We start from the raw sequence: 23,030 nt of genomic DNA on the forward strand, positions 1-23,030 counted from the left end.
GCCCGCCTCGGCCTCCCAGAGTGCTAGGATTACAGGCGTGAGCCATAGCGCCCGGCCTCCCCAATGCCTCTTGAATTCATCCCTTTTTTTTCCATTTGCCCTTGCCATTGCTCTCTTATTTCTTGTTTTGATTATAGCAGTAGCATTTTAGCTATTCTCCAATCTTTTTCCCCCTTCAGTATAAGCCCCACCTGGTTATTACTGGGATCTTTGTAAAAAATAAAGTGATCATCTTATGACACTACTCTGGTGGGTTTCTGTTATTTATTGAATATATTAGTGTCTAGCCAAACACTGTACCAGGTACTTAACATTACTTCTAATGCTCACAAGAGCCCTAATCATTATTATGATGGGCTTGAAGAGATCTGTTAGGGGTCCAATAAGGTCTCAGAGATGTTTGAACTTGGATTTGAAGGATGAACAGAAAAAAGACAGGCTAACAGAGATAGGAGTATATGCAGTAGGAAGGGTAGAGATTGTGGGGTGAACAACATGTTCAGAGGTACTAGTGCAACATCTAGCATGTTCAGGCAACTGCAAGTAATTGAGTAATTACTGGAATGTAAGGGGCACAGCATGATCAGTGCAATAAAAGAAGAGACTATTAAGATAGAGGTCAGGTCATTAAAAGTTTCTATGTCATATTGTGATAATAAATACGTATTTGGTCTCTGTCCCTGGTTCCTGGCACACAGCTCCTAAAACCCTTGGAATCTCTTGAGTGATAAGTATCTTCTATGCTAATGAGATAACTGGGGGCTAGGGGCCCCTAGATATCTTCAGAATGGGGGCTGGTCACCAGAAGGACCATGGCATAGTTAGAGGGTTGAAACTTTTAGCTCCTCTGCCTCCAGGGAGGAGTAAAGGACCATTCTAGCAAATTATCAAACCTTAGGAAGGGGTTGTGGGAACTCCTGATTTATAGCTAGTTGGTCAGAAGTGCAGGTGGCTGGGACTTAGAACTGTTATCTGAAGTGGGGATAGTCTGTGGGACTGAGCACTTAACCTGTGGGGTCTGTGCTAACTCTGGGTATTGTCAGAATTGAATTGTGAGACTCCCAGTTGGTGTCCACAGAGTTGGAGAACTGGTTGTTGGTGCGGAAAAAAACTCACATGTTTGGTGTCAGAAGTGTTGGAGTAAATACAGCTCAGACATACTAAGACATCTGTAAAATGGAAAACAATATTTAGGTTTTCCCTCACTGTGCAACAGAATCATCTGTGGAGCTTTACAAAAAATATGGATTCCTGAGGCCTATCCCAGACTTATTAAATTACACTCTCTGGTCATGGAGCCCAGGAATCTTTATTCTAATGCTCTCCAAGTGAGTCGGGTATGAATCCTGAGCCAAGAAGCACTTTTTCAGAGTTTAGAACATCGCCTAGCATATAGCAAAAGCTTAGTAAATGTTTGTTGGATTGAAATTAAAATTGTACAAGTGGATTTAGATCCAGTTGCACAAGAGTACATAGCAGAAGGGAAACGTATCTTAGGGAAACATCTATCTTTAAGTGGAAGGATAGGGAAAAAAAAAAGACAAAGGACACAGGAAATTATCAGTAAGGTAGAAGGATAACCAAGAAAGTGAAGGAAAAAATAATTTCAGGGTGGTGGATGTGGTGTACAGTGTTGGATAAAGAAGTAAAAGATAAAAGACTGAGAAAGCCAGACACAGCAACATGCACCTGTAGTTTCAGCTACTCAGGAGGCTGAAGTGGGAAGATCGCTTGAGCCCAAGAATTCAAGACCAGCCTGGGCAACATAGTGAGACCTCATCTCTAAAAAGCAAAAAAGATAAAAGACTAAGAAAAAGCACTGGGGTTAGTGAATAGTAGCAGGGTTTTGGGGCAAACAGCTTTAGTAGATGGCAGGAGATTAAGTATTAATAGTAAGTAAGTGGTGGAGTAGGAATTTCAGTGATATTTTCTCTTAAATTGATGGCAAAGAGGAAAATAGAACAGTTATTTGAGGGGATAGCAGTATCAAAAAAAGAATTCAGTTGATTTTATTTTTTTTAAGGGTAGATTTTTAGTAAAGAATAATAGAGAAAGAATTAAAGGTATCGGAGGCTTTGACCTTGGGCCGTTAGTGTCAAGTTGGGAACATCTCATGCCAGATATACTTTAGAATGATAGTCTCTCTCTTTTCAAAAAATTAATTAATAATTATTAAGAGATGGGATTTCGCTATGTTGCTCAGGCTGGCCTCAAACCCCTGGGGTCAAGCAATCCTCCTGCCTCAGCCTCCTGAGTAGCTGGAACTACAGGAGCACACAACCATGCCTGGCAAGTCTTTTTTTTAACTATCTCAGGTTTCTAGCATGTGGGTGACATTGTTGAAATGAAAATGAATTTATTGTAATAACCATAGCTTAATACCTGATATTTTTCTGAGTACTCTTTCTCCCAAGATTTATAGTTCTCATCTCAAAATGCCAATTTAATAATTCTTCACAAGTAAAAATACTAACCTCCTCTCCAGTAAAATCGAAGGGCAGTCGGAAAACTGGGACTCCATTAGTCAGGAAGACTTATAGGAGATCATCAGTGAAAAATTCTTAAGAGTGTTCAGAATACAGAATTTGGATTTGAGTTCCAGGACACCCCAACCCACTAAATGCAAATAATTGTAGTATGTCACTTCTACATTTTTTTCCCCTTGTATTTTTCATTTTGGCTCCCACCATCACTGACCTTGTGTAGGTGTTCATTATCTCTAGCTTGCTCTATTGCAGTAGCCTTCTAACTATCTTCTTTCACATCTGTTCAAAAACACATAATAGGCCGGGCTCGGTGGCTCACGCCTGTAATCCTAGCTCTCTGGGAGGCCGAGGCGGGTGGATTGTTTGAGCTCAGGAGTTCGAAACCAGCCTGAGCAAGAGCGAAACCCCCATGTCTACTAAAATTAGAAAGAAATTAATTGGACAACTAAAAATATATAGAAAAAATTAGCCGGGCATGGTGGCGCATGCCTGTAGTCCCAGCTACTCGGGAGGCTGAGGCAGGAGGATCGCTTGAGCCCAGGAGTTTGAGGTTGCTGTGAGCTAGGCTGACGCCACGGCACTCACTCTAGTCCGGGCAACAGAGTGAGACTCTGTCTCAAAAAAAAACATGTAATAAATTTCCTCTGCTTTCAGAGTAAAGTCTAAGGTAGTAACAACCCCAACATTTACTGCCATTTATTGAGCATTTTCTGTCAGTTAGGCACTAAGTGCTTTCAATATTTATCTCAGGAACCAAACAACAGTCAGTCCTGTAGAGTAGATATTAATTATCTTCATTTTACAGATGAGGATACAGGCTCAGAGAAATTATGTAATTTACCTACGTAGTAAGCATTTGGTCATGGTACTTAAATTCTTCTACAGTCTGGCCACAACTAATTTTTCTAGTCTTCCTTCTCTATCCATGTATTCAGTGTTTTTTTCCTCCTTTTCGTATTCCAGTCACGCTAGACAATTGCCTCTTCCCCAACATGCCCTATACTTTCCATTTTTGTGACTTTTGTTCATTCTGTTTATGTCTTAGTCTCTTTTTCTGTCTCTTTGTCATGTGTTCTTATTGAAATGCCTTTTCCCCTGACCATTGAAATTCCATTTATTCTTTGAGATCATTACTCTTTAAGGACCTTCTCAAATGTTGCCTGTGCTGTGAAACTTTTCTTGTTCTTTCTCCTATTTTCTTTTCTGTTCTGGTAATTTGGCCTTACATTTTCCACAATAATACTTTCATTCCTTCTCCGTTGTCCTCAAACCAGCAGCTTCCTTTGTGCTCATTCCCTGCTCCTTCTAGACACACTTCTTTTTGCTTTTTTTAGAGACAGAATCTTACTCTGTTCCCAGGCTGGAGTGCAGTGGTGGGATTGTAACTTACTGCAGCCTTGAACTCCTGGGTTCTAGCGATCTTCCTGCCTCAGCCTCCTAAGTAGCTAGGACTACAAGTGTGTGCCACCATGCCTAGCTTTTTTTTTTTTTTTTTTTACTTTTTTATAGATAACGAGGCCTCACTATGTTACCCAGGCTGGTCTCAAACTCCTGGCCTCAAGTGATCTTTGCATTCCAGCCTCCCAAAGAGCTAGGATTACAGGTGTGAGCCATTGTACCTGGCTTAGACATACTTTTAATTTATAACCTTGCCACGTATTTTATTGAGAAAATAGAAACTCTCAGCCCCGAAATTCTTCTGATACCTCATCTTAAACTTACTTGAACCTGTACTCACATTCTTGTTTTTCCTTCTTGTTACAAGCATTTCTCAGGATCCTCTCTCCTTTGGTCATCCTCTTCTCCTTTACATTTTATTTTATTTTTTTCTCTTCAAATTCCTTTTTACCATCCTTTACATTTTAAATACCCCTTTTCTGGCCGGGCACAGTTGCTCACGCCTGTAATCCTAGCACTCTGGGAGGCCGAGGCGGGTGGATCGCTCAAGGTCAGGAGTTCAAGACCAGCCTGAGCAAGAGCGAGACCCCGTCTCTACTAAAAATAGAAAGAAATTAATTGGACAACTAAAAATATATAGAAAAAACTAGCTGGGCATGGTGGCGCATGCCTGTAGTCCCAGCTACTTGGGAGGCTGAGGCAGGAGGATCGCTTGAGCCCAGGAGGTTGAGGTTGCTGTGAGCTAGGATGACGCCACGGCACTCTAGCCCGGGCAACACAGTGAAACTCTGTCTCAAAAAAAATAAAATAAAATAAAATAAAATCACTAATGACTACTATATTACTAAATCCAGTGGATACTTTCTAGTTCTCATCTTTCTGGGTCTCTCAACAGTTCTATTCAGGTGACTACATTTTCCTTAAAACATAGGCTTTTCTTTTCTGCTAAAAAGCACACTTTTGGCTTTTCCCTTACCTCCTTTCTACTTTTTCCAGTCTCCTTCGCAAGCTTTTTCTCTTTCATATAACCTCTAAATGTTGGGTTCTTTCACTGCTTGGTTCTAGACTTTCTTCTCTTTTTACTTGATATACATTTTCTATATACGTATATAATTCATTCCTTTGCCACTGGTTGTATGCTGATGACTCCCAAGTTTATAATATTTTCCCATACCTATCATCTGAGATCACTTTTTATGTTCATTTGTTTATATGACATTTTCGCTTGAATATCTTATAGGCATTGAACTCTTGATTTCCCGTACCCTCTTCATAAATTTGATCCTCCTCTAATCTTCCCCATCTCAGTAAATAGCACCTCCAGTCACTCTGCTCAAGCCAAAAACCTGGGGAATCATGTTTCAGTTCTGTTGATTCTGTCTCCAATATTTACCTTGATACATTCATTGCCATCACCTTAGTTCAAGCCTTAGTCTATCAGCTCTTGCTTGGACTACTAGCATGGTCACCTAACTGGATTCCCTGCCTGTATTATACTCTTGCCTCCTGATTTCCTGCTGCACTTAGCATAAGATACAAAGTTCTTCACTTGGCTCATGAGACCCTGAACGATGTGACGTCTGTCACCTTCCGTTTGCTGACAGTGCTTCTCAGTCATATTGGCTTTTTAGTTCCTCTGAAAAGATAGTAGGCTAATCTTTTTCCTATTTCAAGGCTACATGTACTGGTCCTTCTACCTGGAATTCTCTTTCACTCTCTCAGTGGTCACTTGAGGTCTTTATCCTTTAAGCTTCAGATTAAATGTCATTTCCTCAGAGAGGCTTACTATTATTACCACTCCCCCACCCCCCACATTGTGATAATATTTATCATAAATCGTAATATTTTTACTGGTATATTTATTTGATTGCTTACCTCCATTAAACTGTAACATGAGGGCAGAGACAATATATCTTTTGTTTATAATTGTATATGCAGCACTTTCTATAGTATACAATAGTCACTAAATAAATATTAGTTGACTAAATGGGAGAGATATAAAGATTGACCAGGGACAGTCACAGAAGTCAATAGTAGTAGCTTTTAAGTTATATATATTATAATTTCTATAGTAGATTTAGGATTACTCAGATTTTCTATTTTCTTGAGTGGAATGGAAAGTTGTTTTTCAAGGGACTTACTAATTTTAGATAAAATTTTCAGATTTATTGGCGTAAAGTTTGTAATAATATACTCATTTCTTTTTCATGTCTGTGGGATTTCTAGTAATTACTCTTCCTCATTCCTGATACTGGCAATTAGCATTTTCTCATTTGTTCTTGATCAGTCTTAGTAAAAAATTATTAATTTGATTAGCCTTTTCAAAGAACTGACTTTTGGCTTTGTTGATATGCTTCTCTCTATTTTTGTATCCACTCATCAATTCATTTTATTATATTAACATTCCCCAAGTGTCAATGTATATTTTCGTTATCATTCATTTAAAATATTTTCCTTTTTTCATTGTGACTTTTTTAACCCATAAATTATTTAGAAGTGTATTGGTTAATTTCAGGACACTTGGGGATTTTATCTTTGTTATTGATTTTTAGTTTAATACATTGTGTTCAGAGGACATATGTGATTTCAGACCTTTGAAATTTTTTTATACTTTATGACTTAGCATATGGCCTATTTTGATGAAGTTTCATCAACACTTGGAGTGAATGTGTCTGTTGCAGTTGTTGCTTACAGGGTTCTATATATATCAGTTAAGTTTTTCATTTATGGTGTTCTTCTGTATACTTGAGTTTTCTACTTGTTATTCTATCAGTTGCTGGAAGAGGAATATTAAAATATCCCACTATAAGAATCTTATAAACTAATAAGAGAAAAGACATTCAACACAATAGAAATATGGGGAAAAGATTTGAACAGGCACTTCAAAACAAGATATCCAAATGGCAAATAAGCATATGAAAAGGTACTCAATATCATTAGTCATCAGGCATTTGTCAATTAAAATTACAATGAGTTAAACACTTATCCTAACCAAAAAAGCTAAAATTAAAGGACTGACGTTATCAAGTGGTTACAAGGATATGGGGCACATTGAACTCTCAGTCATCACTGGTAGGACTGTGAATTGGTACAACCACTTTAGAAAACTATTTGGAGGTTACGCACAGTGGCTCATATTTGTAATCCTAGTACTTTGGGAGGCTGAGGTAACAATCTCTACAAAAAAACATAAAAATTAGCCAGGCATGGTGGCGCACACCTGCAGTCCCAGCTACTTTGGAGGCTGAGGCAAGATGATCGCTCGAGCCCAGGAGTTTAAGGCTGCAGTGAGCTGTGATGATGCCACTATACTCCACCACTCTACCCAGGGCGACAAAGTGAGACCCTGTCTCAAAAAAATAAAAAAATTAGCCAAGTGTGGTGGCACACACCTGTACTCCCAGCTACTAGGGAGGCTGAGGCAGGAGGATCGCTTGAGCCCAGGAGTTTGAGGCTGCAGTGAGCTGTGATCACACCACTGCACTCCAGTCTGGGTGAATGAGACACTGTTTCAAAAAAAAAAAAAAAAAAAAGAAAACTATTTGGCAGTATCTTTTAAAGCTAAACATACACATAACTCATAAATAAGCAATTCTGTTCCTGTGTATATACTGAAAAGAAATTGGTGCATTTATCCATCATCAAGTATAAGGACAAGTATATTCAAAATTTATAAACAGCCCAAATATCCATCAATGATAGAATGGATAGATAAATCATGGGACATTCAGAGAATAGAATTCTACACAGTAATGAAAATGAATAAACATTACTATGTCACAACATGGATGAATTTTATACACATAATATTGGTCAAAAGAAGCCAGAAATAAAAGTACATATAGTATAACGCTATATATATGAAGTTCAAGAACAGATAAGAGGCTGGGTGTGGTGGCTCATGCCTGTAATCCTAGCACTCTTGGAGGCCAAGACGGGACCATTGTTTGAGCTCAGGAGTTCTAGAGCAGCCTGAGCAAGAGCAAGACTCCGTCTCTACTAAAAAAAATAAAAAGAAATTAGCTGGACAACTGAAAATACGTAGAAAAAATTAGCCGGGCATAGTGGTGCATGCCTGTAGTCCCAGCTACTTAGGAGGCTGAGGCAGAAGGATTGCTTGAGCCCAGGAGTTTGAGGTTGTTGTGAGCTAGGCTGACACCACGGCACTCTAGCCCGGGCAACAGAGTGAGACTCTGTCTCAAAAAAAAGAACAGATAAGAATGATTTATGGTTGTAAAGGTCAGAATAGTGCTTACCTTTGGGGAGTGTGTTGACTGGGAAGGGAACACAGTGAGCCTTCTGAGACTCTGGAAATATTCTGTCTCTGGGGTGATTGGTTATGTGGGTATATATATGTGAGATTAATTGAGTTATATACTTAAGATATTTGCACTTTATTATCTCAAAAGTAAATAAAACATGGGACTTAACTGAGTGAGGAGATTGGCAAATCCTCAACCTAAAAAACAACTATAAAGTTTGACAGAATGGACAAAAACAACCATTTTAGCACTCTTGAAATCAACCAAAAGGCATACAATAATCTGAGAAAATTTTTTACTTGGAAAACTGCTGAAATTCTGTAAAAACAGTAGGAATTTGTGGTGTTCTTACCTGGGACTGTTTCCATCCCCTCCTTCCCAGCTCATTTGGCATGGAAGTTTTGCCAATGTGGGTAGGTCACTGGCAGCTTTGATGTTACAGTTAGAGGGAGCTTACCTGATTTGGGTGGTGGATGATGTCCATGCTTAATGGCATTGTTGGTGGAAGTGATTATCTTGGCAGTTGGCAAGTGGAGTAGGCCAATGGCTTTGTTAGACTGAGGCCTGTTTGTGGTTGGGGCATTTTGCTGGCTGAGGCAGCATACATTCGCAAAAGAGACATGCTAAGCACCAACAGAAAGTAAAAGCTAGGGCAGACTTGAAAATGTCCTAAAGTTTGAACGTGTTACCATACACTCCGCTCCTTCCAGACCTATGAACAGAGTAAAAAACTTTATTGATTTCGGGTGTTTTAGCATAATCCCTGTCTAATCATTGGTTGACATCTAAGCTATGCAGAGATAAGGGTGACTACTCAGAGGCCAGATTTAAACATAAAAATAAGAAATAAAAAAAAAAAGAGGTGAGACATCAGTGGCTATACTGTGGGGGAGACAGACTTCCTAGATTTAGCCCAGGCAAACGATTAAGCCAAGAAACAAGCAAACTGTAGTAACAACAACAACCTTCTTGAGTAAAAGAAATCAGAATCCTGAGTTGCTACAATAAATTGTTTAATTTTCAATAAAAAATCATAGGCCAGGCAAAGATAGAGGAAAGTGTGACCCATATTTTTTATGGGGAAAAAAAAAAGTCTGTAGAAAAATCTACAAGTGTTCCTTAGCAAAGTCTTCAAAACAGCTATTGTAAATGTATTCAAAGAACTAAAGGAAAACATGTTTAAAGAATTTTTTAAAACCATGACAACAATGAATCAATAAATAGAAATTCTCAAGAAGAAGAGAGAAATGATTAAAAAAAAAACAGCAAATGACACCAAACAGGATAACAGATGGCAAGCAAGCACATGAAAAAGATGTTCAATAGCTAATAGTTGTCAGCTATTAGAAAAATACAAATAGCTATTAGGAAGTTGCAAATTAAAATAACAATGAGATATCACTACATACCTATCGTTTGCCTAAAATAAAAAATAGTGACAATAACAAGTGTTTGTGAGCATGCAGAGAAATTGGATCATTTTTACATTGCTGGTGGAAATGTAAAATGATATAGCTACTTGGAAAATAATTTGGCACTCTTATAAAACTAAACACTCACCATATGATTTAGTAATTTCATTCCTGCTTATATACTCAAGAGAAAGGAAAGAATATGTTCACATAAAAACTTGTGCATGAATGTTCGTGACAACATTATTCATAATAACCACAAGTGGGAAAAACCCAGTGTCCATCAACTGATAATGTGTAAATAAAATGTATATCCATATAATGAAATATTATTCAACCATAAAAAGGAATAAAATACTGATACGTGATACAACTTTGAAAACATTATACTAAACAAAAGAAGCCCAGTCACAAAAGACCACATATTAGATTATTCCATTTATATGCAATGTCTGTAATAAATCTATAAAGACAGTAGATTAATGGTTGCCTAGGACTGGGGAAGGTGTTGGGGAATTGAGGAGTGACTGCTACTGGGTACGGGATTTCTTTTGGGGATAATAAAAATGTTCTAAAATTGATTGTGATGATGGCTCACAACTATGTGAATATACTAAAAACCATTGAATTGTACCCTCTAAATGGGTGAGATGTATGGTATGTGAGTTATATCTCAATAAAGTTGTTAACAAAAATTTTTAAATGAGTTTAGCAAGATCACTGGCTATAAGATCTATATATAAAGATTAATTGTATTTCTATATGCTAGCTAGACATGAGCAACCCAAAAAATTAAAATAATTTTATTCACAATGTATCAAAAAGAATAAAATAGGAATAAACATAAAAAAGGTGCAAGACTTATACACTAAAAATTGTAGAACGTTACTGACAGAAGTTAAGTAGGATATAAATAAATGGAGAGGTAGTTCATGTTCATTGATTGAAAGACTCAATATTGTCAAGATGGCAATTCTCCCTAAATTAATCTGTAAATTCTCAGTACATGTTAAAATCCCAGCAGCCTTTTTTTTTGCTTTCTGGAATTTGACAAGCTGATACTAAAATTTACATGGAAACCCAGAGCTAAACAATTTCGAAAAAGGAGAGCAAAGTTAGAAGACTTACACCACCTGACTTCAAAACCTACTATAAAGCCACAGTTATCAAGACTATGTGACATTGCTTCAAGGCTAGGCATATAGATCAATGGAACAAAATTTAGAGTCCCCAGAGAAATGTTTAAATATGTGATCATCCTTGATCCAAGATTTCTCTGCTTGTAAAAGCCCCAATGTAAAACAGTCTATCACAGTGCTACATTATAACTCAGACTGGTTGCAGTCAAGCCAGCAAATGCATCACTGTCTGCTGGATAAACTGCTATATCATCCTTGGTGCTTGGCATGTTACAATGCTGGGATCAATGTGGGCTTCTAGTTGGGTTTTGTGCCAGGTATGTGTCTACCTTGGACACTCTGTTCATGTTAGACTAAAATGAGGATGCTCTGAATTTGGAGTAATGGATGGAGCTTTTTATTTCTGGTGTTCTAGTATTATAGAAAAATTGGAGCAGCATCCATAAAAGAGTAGGAACTGTATCTTTGCTTTTGGATCTGGGTATATGGTGTTAGTATTTGGTTGTTGTAGAAAGATCCCTTTGGTGAAAGACAGCATAAAGTTTATTACTGAATGTGCCTCTTTAATATTTTTTTCTGATACACTTGAGTGCAAAGTGGCCTGCCTTATTCTACACTCAGTGCTTTATTTGCATTTTGAATGGTGAACTTGTATAACAAGTTTCTTTTGGAAACAGCCTACATCTGTAGACACCTAGACGTGTAAAATCGAGCAGCTTCTACACCTGTGGCTGCTGTAATTGTCCTGAACAAAGGTTCCAGCGCTCTGTTTTTGAGACATGTTACTCTAAAGAGATGTAAGGATAGAAGGCTCCTCTGCGTCAGCTTGGTTCTTTAAAGGAAAAAGTAAGCTTGACTAACTTAACAGACATTGGCACAATATGGAAGGGATGATGAAAAATACAGACCAGAGAACAACCCAGGAATTCCATTTTTTATTATGCTGGTTGTCATGTTGAGTGGCCTCATTGAGTCTTTTCAATTTGGGTTACCTGAATGTCCTAAGATCAAGATTTAAAAAAAAAATATATACGGAGAATGCCATGTGAAGGATTTGTCTGTCTTAATCATTTATCTTCTACCTGATCGTTATCTTCCATTTATGCTCCAGGTCATTTGTATACTTCTGCTTTGAAAGGTTTTTCTAGAAGGTTAATAGGTTCTCAGTATGGTTGGCATCTGATTATTAACTATTTCTTTCCAGCACTTTTTTTTTTTTTTCTTTTAAGAGGTGGGGTTTCCTTGTGTTGCCCAGGCTAGACTCAAACTCCTGGACTCAAGGGATCTTCCTGCCTCAGCCTCCCAAGAAGCTGGAGTACTGGCACATGCCACTGTGCCTGGCTTCCATCCAGCATTTTGATGGGAAACTTCTTGTTATGGTGCATGATTCAGGTTAGATATGATTCGGGTAAGTTATTCCAGTCCTGAGGATTCGTGCCAGGAAGTTGTCATTCTGTAGATTCTAAACCTTTAGAGTCTTTTGCCATTTTGTTTTCTCTCAATAGAAGGGAAAAATATCATGGCAACTATGTAATTAAAAGCTAAAACAAGGAGATGTTACTGTATAATATTCAGCCATTTTTTATTTCTTAAGCATCTGTCTGTGGCAAATTTGCTTTCATAGTAACATATATGTCCTAGTAGTCTTTCTAGGCAGGATTTTTCTTTCCTGCTTAAACTAGGTTAGACCTCCAAAATATTTGTCTGGGTCTCTTTTCCTTTTAAGGATTTTATCCACATCTTTTCGATATCCCTTTTATACCACCTCCATTCTCATTCTCAAGCTTTGGTGAATAAAATCTTAGTTTAGGTGTATTTGGCCTGAAAATTAGAATTATGGCTCCCACTTTATTCAGAGTTACTTAATAGTGACATGTTTCCTTTCCACTTGCTTTCTTTCCTTCTTGACCTGCTTTCTGCCATCTTGCACTCTGATGATCAGTGTTATTTGTTTTGATTGGGTCTCAGAAATTACCTGTTGAGGCTGTGCTATCCTCCTCCCTCTGGATTTCATGACCCCATTATTTTCTGGCTTAGTTGTCCTGATAAACTTTGTCTTCTTTTTGCCCTGGGCCTTCCCTGTCATGTGCTCCTGGCAGCCAGGAGAGGCAGTGGAGCTTTTCTCTGGTGACTGTCAGAAGAAAGTGACTGTTGTTGAAGCATGTTTGCTACAGCTAAAGCAGAGCTGCTAAGACCTATTTTCTAGTTATGCATGCTTTTACACTTCTCCTTCTCCTCTCAGTCCTTCTGGGAAACCAGCTAATTCTATGTTTATACCAAGTGTAGGGGGAAAATGCAAAAAGGGAGAAAGTGGGAAAATGTGGAAATCAGGGACAAAGTACACAGAAAAAAAGAGTGTAGTTTGAGGCCATCAGGAATACTCTAGTCTGACTGAAGCAGGGCCAAGAAGTAGGCATAGTATCTCTTGTCCCCCTGGGCTTTAAGCAGCTTCAATAGGCAGAGGAACTGTGGCTTGTGTTTACAACACTGAAATCTGAAGAAAAAGCTTCCATTCCTTGGCCACCTTGATATGGAGGGTTCTCTAGAGGAAAATAAGGAGATAAGATATTACATGCTTCAAAGGTAAGTTTTAGGGTGCCATTTTGGGCAATATATACTTTTTTTTCTTTTCTTTCCTTTTTTTTTTTTTTTTAAGAGATAGAGTCTCACTCTGTCACACAGGCTGGATTGCAGTGGTGTGATCATAGGTCACTGTAACCTCAAATTCCTGGGCTCAAGCAATCTTCCCACCTCAGCCTCCGGATTAGGTAGCTAGGATTATGGGTGCATGCCATCATGCTCAGCTAATTTTTAAAAACTTTTTTATAGAGATGGGATCTCAGTGTGTTGCCCAGGTTGGTCTCAAACTCTTGTCCTCAAGCAATCTTCCTGCCTCAGCCTCCCAGAATGTTAGGATTATAGATGTGAGCCACCGTACCCTGTCTATACCTTTAAAAATCAGTAAGGCACTTAGAGTGAAGGGAATTTATTTGATGTGATGATTTTTTTGTCTCTATAAAAAAAATGAAGAGTTTTTTTAAGGAAATGAATAAAGACTGGTATATTTGCTCCTGAATTTCTAAACTTTTATTTTACATTCAGACTTTGAACAAAAGATACCAGAGCCCATGTATGATATTGTAGCTATGTTGAAAGCAAGGACCCCTGTGCAGACCTCGCTGTGCTATTATCATTAAGGGATCTCAGTCTGTGTCATATACGCTCTCTAGATTTGGCTGGTATTTCAAGAGTGAAATCTCTTCAACTGTTGTAAAGGAAAGATATTTGTTCTTGTAGTGTGTAGCATCCTGTTGAAGGTACTTTTACAGAGAACTTTTTTAGAATGTGTCTTCTAGGGCCAGGAGAGATGCCTGCTGCAGTTGTTCTGGTATGTAGCCAGACTAGAGTTGTCGAGAATGCCAAACCCCCTTTACCCTGGGATCTTTCTTTTTCTTGCTATTAGAACTCAGGCTGAAGAGGAAATGAATCAGGCCCCCTTGGGCCTTCTTCAGGCCTCTTGCAGGTCTGAGCCTCCCAGCAGAGGATTGACATAGAAGACCTGAATGATTTGCTTGACAGCAGACATTAAGAGTTCCTCCATTATCTTTTTGGTTTGTTTGTTTCCTTGTTTTCATAATCTATAGTTTTAATTTTGAACAAAATTACCTGAAAATTAAATTAGAAATAGGCAATAAAAAACACTGAGTTGGCAAAATATGTCTTTAGAACAATCATCTTTTCCTTTTCCCTACCTCTTCTACCGTTTTGGGGGAAAACCAAGCAAAACTTCCACTGATAGTCAAAGTAATAAAAAAGTAACTGAGTAGCCCAGGCAACATAGTGAGACTCTGTCTCAAAAAAAAAAAAAAAAGTAACTGAGATGGCTGGGCACAGTGGCTCACATCTGTGATCCCAGTACTTTGGATGGCTGAGGCAGGAGGATCACTTGAGGCCAGCAGGAGTTCAAGACCAGCCTGGGCAACATAGCGTGACCCTGTCTTTACAAAAAATAAAAAAATTAGCCATGGGTGGTGGCACGCACCTGGAGCCCCAGCTACTTGAGAGGCCGAGCCGGGAGGATTGCTTGAGTCCAGGAGTTTGAGGTTGTAGTGAGCTGTGATGAAACCACTGCACTCTAGCCTGGGTAACGGAGTGAGACCCCGTCTCAAAAAAAAAGAAAAATGTAACTGAGATATAGGCAGGTGTGGTGGCATGTACAAATTTTTTATGTATATACATGTATAAATATAATACCAAAAATATATATGTATAGAAACACATGTGTGTGTGTGTATATATGTACATATGTATGTAGTATCTGAATGCTTGTATCTTCACTGAAATTCATACGTCGAAACTTAATCGCCAATGTATCAGGAGGTAGAGCCCTTGGGAAGTTGTAAGTCACTCCTGGAATTAGTGCCCTTATAAAGGAGGCTCCACAGATCTACCTTGCACCTTCTACCATGTGAGGACACAGCAAGAACAGACCCCAATTTGCCAGTGCCTTGATCTTCCCAGTCTTCAGAACTAAATTTCTGTTGTTTATAAGGCATCCAGTTTATGGCATTTGGTTACAGCAGCCCATGTGGACTAAGATGTATGTATACAAAGTTTTGTTTTTTTATGATTAAATACAACAGGTAATCTGTACATATTTTTTCTTTTCTTTCTCTCTCTTTTTTTGACAGGGTCTCACTCTGTCACCCAGGCTGGAGTGCAGTGGTGCAATCGTAGCTGCTGCAGCCTCAAACCCCTGGGCTCAAGTGATCATCCTGCTTCAGCCTCTCGAGTAGTTGGGACTACAGGTGCATGCCATCACGCTAATTTTTTTTTTTTACTTTTTGTAGAGACGGGGTCTAGCTGGTCTGGAACTCCTGTTCTCAAGCGATCCTCCCCGCTCAGCCTCCCTAAGTGCTGGGATTATAAGCATGAGCCACCGTTGCCAGCTGTCCGTATGTTTTCAAGGAGGTAACTCTCCTGAGCAGTTTTTCCTCCTTCAGTTTGAACAGTCATCTAGGGAATTCCCTTCTCTTTTATTCCATGTTGGATCCTCTTTTGCCATCATCCTTTATCTTCCTTTTTCTTGATTCACTCCATCCTTTTGGAAGACATCATCTAATACTTTCCTGAGAAAAGGTAGGTGAGAGGTGGAGATTTTGATGAGATCCATCTTTATACTTGGGCCCCTCATTTTCATCATGGTGCCTCACTTCTGCCCTCAGCTGTGCGCTGGTGCACAACCACTTCCCTCGTGCTACTCTCATTCCCCACTGTATCTAAGTTCCCTGTGCTTCTGCCCCTTCACGGGTTAACTTTAGTAAATTTAATTTCTGGCCGGAGGTAGAGAAAGAGTTATTGTGTAGCTGCAGGAAAAGATGGAGGGGTCCTGACACCTGGAGTGTTTCTGTTCCAGCTGCTGCTTGTATAGAGCTCCAGTCAGTTCTGCTGTCAGCTTCATCTTGCCCTGTAATCTTCTGTGGTGGCTACAACCCTTAAGCCTTTGTGCGGTGTGCTAGGGGAATCGCTTCTTATTAGCTGTGTGTGTATGTGTATGTGTAACTCCAGGTGTATAGTATTATATAATCATAATCCTTGGTTCATGACCCACTTATCATTGGTCCACGTGTGGCCAATATTATTTATTTGGTTTGTTATTTAGCTGTTTTAAAGACTGATTAAAACAGTGGCTCATGCCTGTAATCCCAGCATTTTGGGAGGCTAAGGTCAGAGGATCACTTGAAGCCAGGGATTCAAGACCAGCCTGAGCTACATAATGAGACCCCCCCCCCACCATCTCTACAAAACAATTTGTTTTTAAATTAGCCAAAGCTTGTTATTCTAGCTACTCAGGAGGCTGAGGTGGGAGGATCACATGAGCCCAGGAGTTCGAGGTTGCAGTGAGCTGTGATCACACCACTGCACTCCAGCTTGGGCAATAGAGTGAGACCTTGTCTCCCCCAACCAAAAAAAAGAATTTAAAAATCCATCACTTAGGCCGGGCGCAGTGGCTCACACCTGTAATCCTAGCACTCTGGGAGGCCGAGGCGGGCGGATCCTTTGAGCTCAGGAGTTCGAGACCAGCCTGAGCAAGAGCGAGACCCCGTCTCTACCAAAAATAGAAAGAAATTAATGGGACAGCTAAAAATATACAGAAAAAAATAGCCGGGCATGGTGGCGCGTGCCTGTACTCCCAGCTACTTGGGAGGATGAGGCAGGAGGATTGCTTGAGCCCAGGAGTTTGAGGTTGCTGTGAGCTAGACTGACGCCACGGCACTCTAGCCCGGGCAACAGAGTAAGACTCTGTCTCAAAAAAAAACAAAACAAAACAAAAAAAAAACCTGTCACCTAAAACAAAAGTAGGTCTTGGCAATAACCTGCACCTAGCCATATGGTATCTTTTCCTCAGCCCTTCTCCCTATATCCCTCAACCCAGATAATCCTTTTCCTTAATCACTTGTTTTCCTTTTTATATAGTTTTATTGTATCTATGTATATCTCTTGAAAGTATGTATATTTAAAACTCTGCTTTTAATTTTATAATCTGTATGTAATCTGCTGTATATAATATTTTTGGACTTTTTGTATGTTAATCATGTATCTAGACACTTGTATTGTGAAATATATAGTCTTTGTCCAGTTTCCTGACACACAGTTTCTAAAACCTTAGGACTCTCTTAAGTAATAAGTGCCTTTTTGTATGCTAATGAGATGACTGGTGAATGAGGAATTCTTGGATAGCCTCTGGATAGGGGCTGGTTGCCAGGGAGCCAACCCTGTGATTAGATGGTTGGAATTTTCAGATGATCACCAGTGGCCATTGATATAATCAATTATGCCCATGTGATGAAACCTCCATAAAAATCCTTGAACTGTGGGATTCGGAGAGCTTTCTGATTGTTGAACACATGAAGGTGCCTGGAAGGTCATGCACCTGTAGAGGGTACGGAGCCTCCATGCCCTTCCCACATGCCTTGCCCTGTGCATCTCTTCCGTCTGGCTGTTCATCAGTATCCTTTGTAATATCCTGTATAATAAATGGGTAAACATAAGTAAAGTATTTCCCTGAGTTTGGTGAGCTGCTCTAGCAAATTAATCAAACCCTAGGACGTTGTCTTTGGAACCCCAATGTATAGTTATTTAGTCAGAAGTACAGGTCTTACAACCTGGGACTTGGAATTGACATCTATAGTTTGGTGGGGGTAGAAGTCTTATGGGACTTAACTCATGGGATATGACACTATCTCCACACAGATAGTGTCAGAATTGAATTGAATTACAGAATACCCAGCTGGTATATGCTGCAGAACTGCTTGGTATGTGGAGAAAACCCCCCATACATGGGGATCACAAAAGTGTTCTATGTTGTAAGAGTATAGTAGGAGAAAAAGTTTGTTGTTTTCCTTCAATATTTGACCAAGGTCTCTTGTTATTTCTAATAATTTATCTCTGGAATCTTTTGTGTTTTCTATGTAAATGGTCACATCATCTGCAAATAATGATAGTTTAACCTCCTCCTTTGTAATCTTAATGAGTTTAATTTTTTTTTTTTCATGTTATTTCACTTGCTAGGACCTCTTACATAGTGTTTTACATTTATAGATTTTCTAAAATTAAACCATCTTGCATACCTGGGACAAACTCAACTTTGTTATGAAGTAACATATTTTTGATTAATTATTTTGCCCATTTTTGCACCAGTACCTTAGTGTTTTAGGATATTTAGGAAGTTTGCATCTATAATCATGAGTAAAATGGACCTGGAATATTCCTTTCATGTAACATCTTTGTCTAGTTTTGTTATCTTACTCTAGCTGGGGAGTTTTATTTCTTTTTCTATTGTCTGGAAGTTATTGTCTGGTAGATGACTGCCCTAGAACTTGTCTTTTAAACCATCTGGACCTGCTGTTTTCTTTGTGGGAAGATTTTAATCGTATTTTTTTATTTTGAAAAGATAACTTACTGCAGTGTCAAGGTTAAATTGTAGGGGAAAGGAAGAACAGATGCGAATAGGAAAAGAAAACAGCTTTCTATCAAATAGTGTATAAATGAGCTTATATCCATTATCTTAATCCTCAGAACACTCTTTCAGAGGGTCTTATCAGTCAAGGTCCAATCACAGGAAGAGAAACTGCACAAACTATAAGAAAACAGAGGGCATTCAATAGCGCTCACTTGGGTGTTAGAAGAATAAAGAACAAAAAAGGGATGCTGAGGTGACCCAGAGTTAATAACTAGAGGAAGCAACTATCACCCCTAGGGCGGGGAGTACAAAAGGGTAGAGATAGTTTTACTAGAATCTCAGAGTTTGGTGGAGGGCCCTAGGGTAGGAGGCTGGTGCTTGGACCTTTGGGAGTAAGCTTTGAGTAGTTGGTGCTCAGGTCCCAGAGGAGAAGGCCTGGCCTGACAGGTGACTGATAGGTCCAAGCAGCATGGTCCAGAGGATGAGTGAGCATGGAAAGGCTGATACTCTGCCTCGGAGCTACAATCCACTGCTGCTGGTACCTCTAAGGCTTTTCCTGGGAGTGCTGAAAGAAGCTAGAGGCTGAAATTAACTCTCTATTACTGCTGGAACAATGCTGATAAGAGCTGGAAAACAGGAAGAAAGAAAGTCTCTTTTCTTACCTTTCTGCCTTCCCATTGGTAGAACTGAATAGAAAAAACCTAGCACAGGAGTTTTGGAAATAAAGCTTGAAGACTCTTAGCCCCATTGTCACAAAGCAGAGCATAAAAGGGTAAGCGTGGAGCTGAGAGACAATAGATAAATAACTGGAACAGTGAATATTATGCATATTTTACAAAGAAAACACTGGAGCTGAGCAAGTTTAAATTATTTGCCAGAGATCACTGGAGCTATTTAATGACTAGATCTGGAATTTAAACCCAGTCTCATGCTGTTTCTACTACTATATTTCATCTAATCTAAGGCGCTGTTGATTGTTGGAAGCACTATTATTTGATGTGCCACTAAGAAAAAAAAATACAGTACTGCCAATTAAGTAAAAAGCATCAGGGCCAGGTGCCAGCGCTCACATCTGTAATTTCAGCGCTCTGGGAGGCTGAGGCAGGAGGATGACTTGAGGCTAGGAGTTCGGGACCAGCTTGGGCAACATAGGTAGACCCTGTCTCTACAAAAAAATAGAAAGGTGTGGTGGCATGTACAAATTTTTTATGTATATACATGTATAAATATAATACCAAAAATATATATGTATAGAAACACATGTGTGTGTGTGTATATATGTACATATGTATGTAGTATCTGAATGCTTGTATCTTCACTGAAATTCATACGTCGAAACTTAATCGCCAATGTATCAGGAGTTAAAAAAAATGTACTGTTATAAGCATCGTAGTGAAAAGCCGGTCTCCACGGCATATAAATGGTGCAAAGAAATCCTATCTATAGACTTTAATGGTTTCTCTATTTTTATAGGTCCAGCATGTCTGGATTGCACCTAGTAAAGCAAGGCCGAGACCGAAAGAAAATCGACTCTCAGAGAGATTTCACTGTGGCTTCTCCAGCAGAATTTGTTACGCGCTTTGGGGGAAATAAAGTGATTGAGAAGGTAAGTTGTAACTCACTAAATTATTTTGTCAAAAGTATTTGAGATTTAATGCCTGGATTTATTATGTAGAATTGCTCAAAATTGATATTGAGATTTGCAGAGACTTTACCTCTTTTTGCAGAATTGTTCTGTCTGCTTCCCTAACATCCTGTTAATATAATTTCACTATTTTCTGTAAATATGTATTTACCACTGATAATTTAGTCATAGGTAATTAAGGAGATGGACTAGTGCTCATGAAGTTCTTTTTGAAAGATCTTGTGGTTTTATAGGGTGGGGCTGCACTGATCTGACAGGGTATAAAGAATTGATTAGCTTGGGGACTGGTGGGCGATATTATGCCGCAGCATTGGTTTGAGAGCTAAGGGAGTAGAGAGATTTTCAGAAGAGATGACTTAAACATTTTGATACACTGTGACTTACTGACTTCCACTAGGTATTTGAGATACTTAGGGGGAAATATACCACATGAAATACTTAAAGAGATTTCAAGTATTTTGAAATGTAATTCTGTGTCACTTTTATCTAAACCATGACAGAGCTGAGAGGATGACTTGGTTGAAATAGCTTGCAGTGATTAAAAGATTAAGAGATAGGGACCTATATTTCTACTCTTAACTGTATTGCTTCAGCACTGTCCTTCTATTAGTCTTCCAATAAAGATAGAGTATGTGTCTATTAGCTTATGTTATCCTCAGAGGCATGATTGCAAGATAGGTAAGGAGATGAAAGGTTTGTTTATAGGGACGTCTCAGGATTAAGTGATTCTTCTATTGTTTTTATTGTGACCATTCTTTCTGAGGCAGTCTCTATAATTCTAAGGCATTGGGTTCCTGATTTTGGAGAGAAGTGATTGATGCCAGGGTTTTTAAACATGTTTAGGACTCTGCACCTTGCTTTATTCCAACAGAGAGTGGTGCATGACACTGCACTGTTCAGTCTTCTCCCATTCCTTCTTTGATAATACATCATCCCTCTGAAGTTTGTTTTCTTTTGTTCCCTAGTAATAGGTATGGTGGTATGGTAGAATAATCCACCAACTTACAGAATTTGAGTAGTTGTGAATTTTTTCCCTTCAAGAAATAAAGTTAGAAAGCAGTAAGTTTTACCTGGCACATATTAAAGTATTTGCTTAGCAAACAAGTTTAAAATACGGTTTAATCATGGGGCAGCTGGTTCCTAACATCTTGGGCTAACAACAAGAATTCTTGGTTGAAAATCTGACTTTTTCAGAGAAAGAGCTATAAAAATTCTCTAATCTCTTTTCCTTCATTGCTGCCTTTCTTTTCTGCCTTTTCTTCCACTTCCCATCCCCCTCCCAGGTTCTTATTGCCAACAATGGCATTGCAGCGGTGAAATGCATGCGGTCTATTCGTAGGTGGTCTTATGAAATGTTTCGAAATGAGCGTGCAATCCGATTCGTTGTCATGGTCACCCCTGAAGACCTTAAAGCCAATGCAGGTGAGTTCATAGCGTTATGAAAGGATCATGATCAAACATAAAACACAGCTTTTAAGTAGGAGAATGTTAACTTAGGGGGATTCCCAAATGCAAGATTTTCAAATGAAAACCTTTAAAAAGAATTTCTCTTTAAAAAGTATGAATAATAGGCATATAAAAGTGATTATACTGTAGTTAACCTCAATATAAACTCCTGTGTTCTAAGGGTAAGTACATAAAACTTTAACAAAAGTGTTGATTTGAACTTTCAAGTGTGTGCCTTTTTCATTGTTAAGTTTATTTGCCCTGCCACATACTTTGGCAGGTGTAAGTAGAAAGGTTTGGAAGGAAATGCTGTTTCCCTTATGAGTTGTATTGAATTATGAAGAAACTTAGGTTAAGATTCTTTTTTTTTTTTTTCCCTCCTCTTCCTCCTGAAGGAGAGAGACCTAAGTGGGACCCAAGTGGATTTCACATAGCTCTTCTGCATATTCCCTGCTCAGTCCTCTATCTGAGAGTTGTAGGTGGAGATTATTGGTGTGAAAGGTGTGGCTAGTCTTTCTTCTCCATACTTTTTATCACTAAGATATAATCTCTTAAGGTGAAATACCCACCAGATAACACTAGCTCTTTAAAGAGCTATTCTTCTAAACCTATTTTGGTCTGTATATGTTCTCTCTGTATTGAGACAATCATATTAAAATTTTTCCTAAGGAGTAAAGGTTATTATGTCATCTTACTTAGAAACAGAGAAGTCACCAATTTATTGGAAAACAGATATTATTATGTAAACTCATTTAGATGAACACTTCATATCTCTGAGTTACAATTTTTATACCTGTAGAACGAAGATTATAAAGTCTGTTTCACTGGATAGTTGTAAAGATGAGGTCATCTATAATAAATATAAACTAGCTTATATGGTTTCTTTTTCCCTATCCATCCATTCATGTCTACCTGATACTCCAATTAAATCATTTATTCATTCATTCAGTGAATATGGAGACTCAAATTGAATAAGATGTGATCTTTTTCTAGGAAACAATTTCAATATAATGAGGTACGTGTTATAATAGAAACATGCACAGGGTACCATGAGAACAAAGAGGTGAGATATCTAACTCTTGGGGACAGGGTTAAGAGAGAGCTATCTAAAAGAGGTTATGCCTCGCCAAGAATGAGTAAGAGTTAGTGAAGCAATTGTGGAGTTGGCCGGGCGCGGTGGCTCATGCCTGTAATCCTAGCACTCTGGCAGGCCGAGGCAGGTGGATCGCTCAAGGTCAGGAGTTCGAGACCAGGCTGAGCAAGACCCCATCTCTACTAA

The 23,030-nt window shown here is 38.8% G+C and overlaps 1 protein-coding gene across 1 annotated transcript in view; it reads left to right on the top strand.

Annotated features, from left to right (window-relative positions):
- Positions 1–23,030, top strand: part of ACACA (acetyl-CoA carboxylase alpha) — a 335,776-nt gene that overhangs the window by 90,887 nt on the left and 221,859 nt on the right. Inside the window, exons 4-5 of the mRNA XM_012648637.1 lie at positions 20,134–20,266; positions 21,589–21,727. Coding sequence (XP_012504091.1) covers positions 20,134–20,266; positions 21,589–21,727 — 272 coding nt within the window. The remainder of the gene's footprint in view (positions 1–20,133; positions 20,267–21,588; positions 21,728–23,030) is intronic.

This window comes from Propithecus coquereli, unplaced genomic scaffold (assembly GCF_000956105.1).
Source record: "Propithecus coquereli isolate 6110/MARCELLA unplaced genomic scaffold, Pcoq_1.0 Scaffold291, whole genome shotgun sequence".
Classification (NCBI taxonomy): Eukaryota; Metazoa; Chordata; class Mammalia; order Primates; family Indriidae; genus Propithecus; species Propithecus coquereli.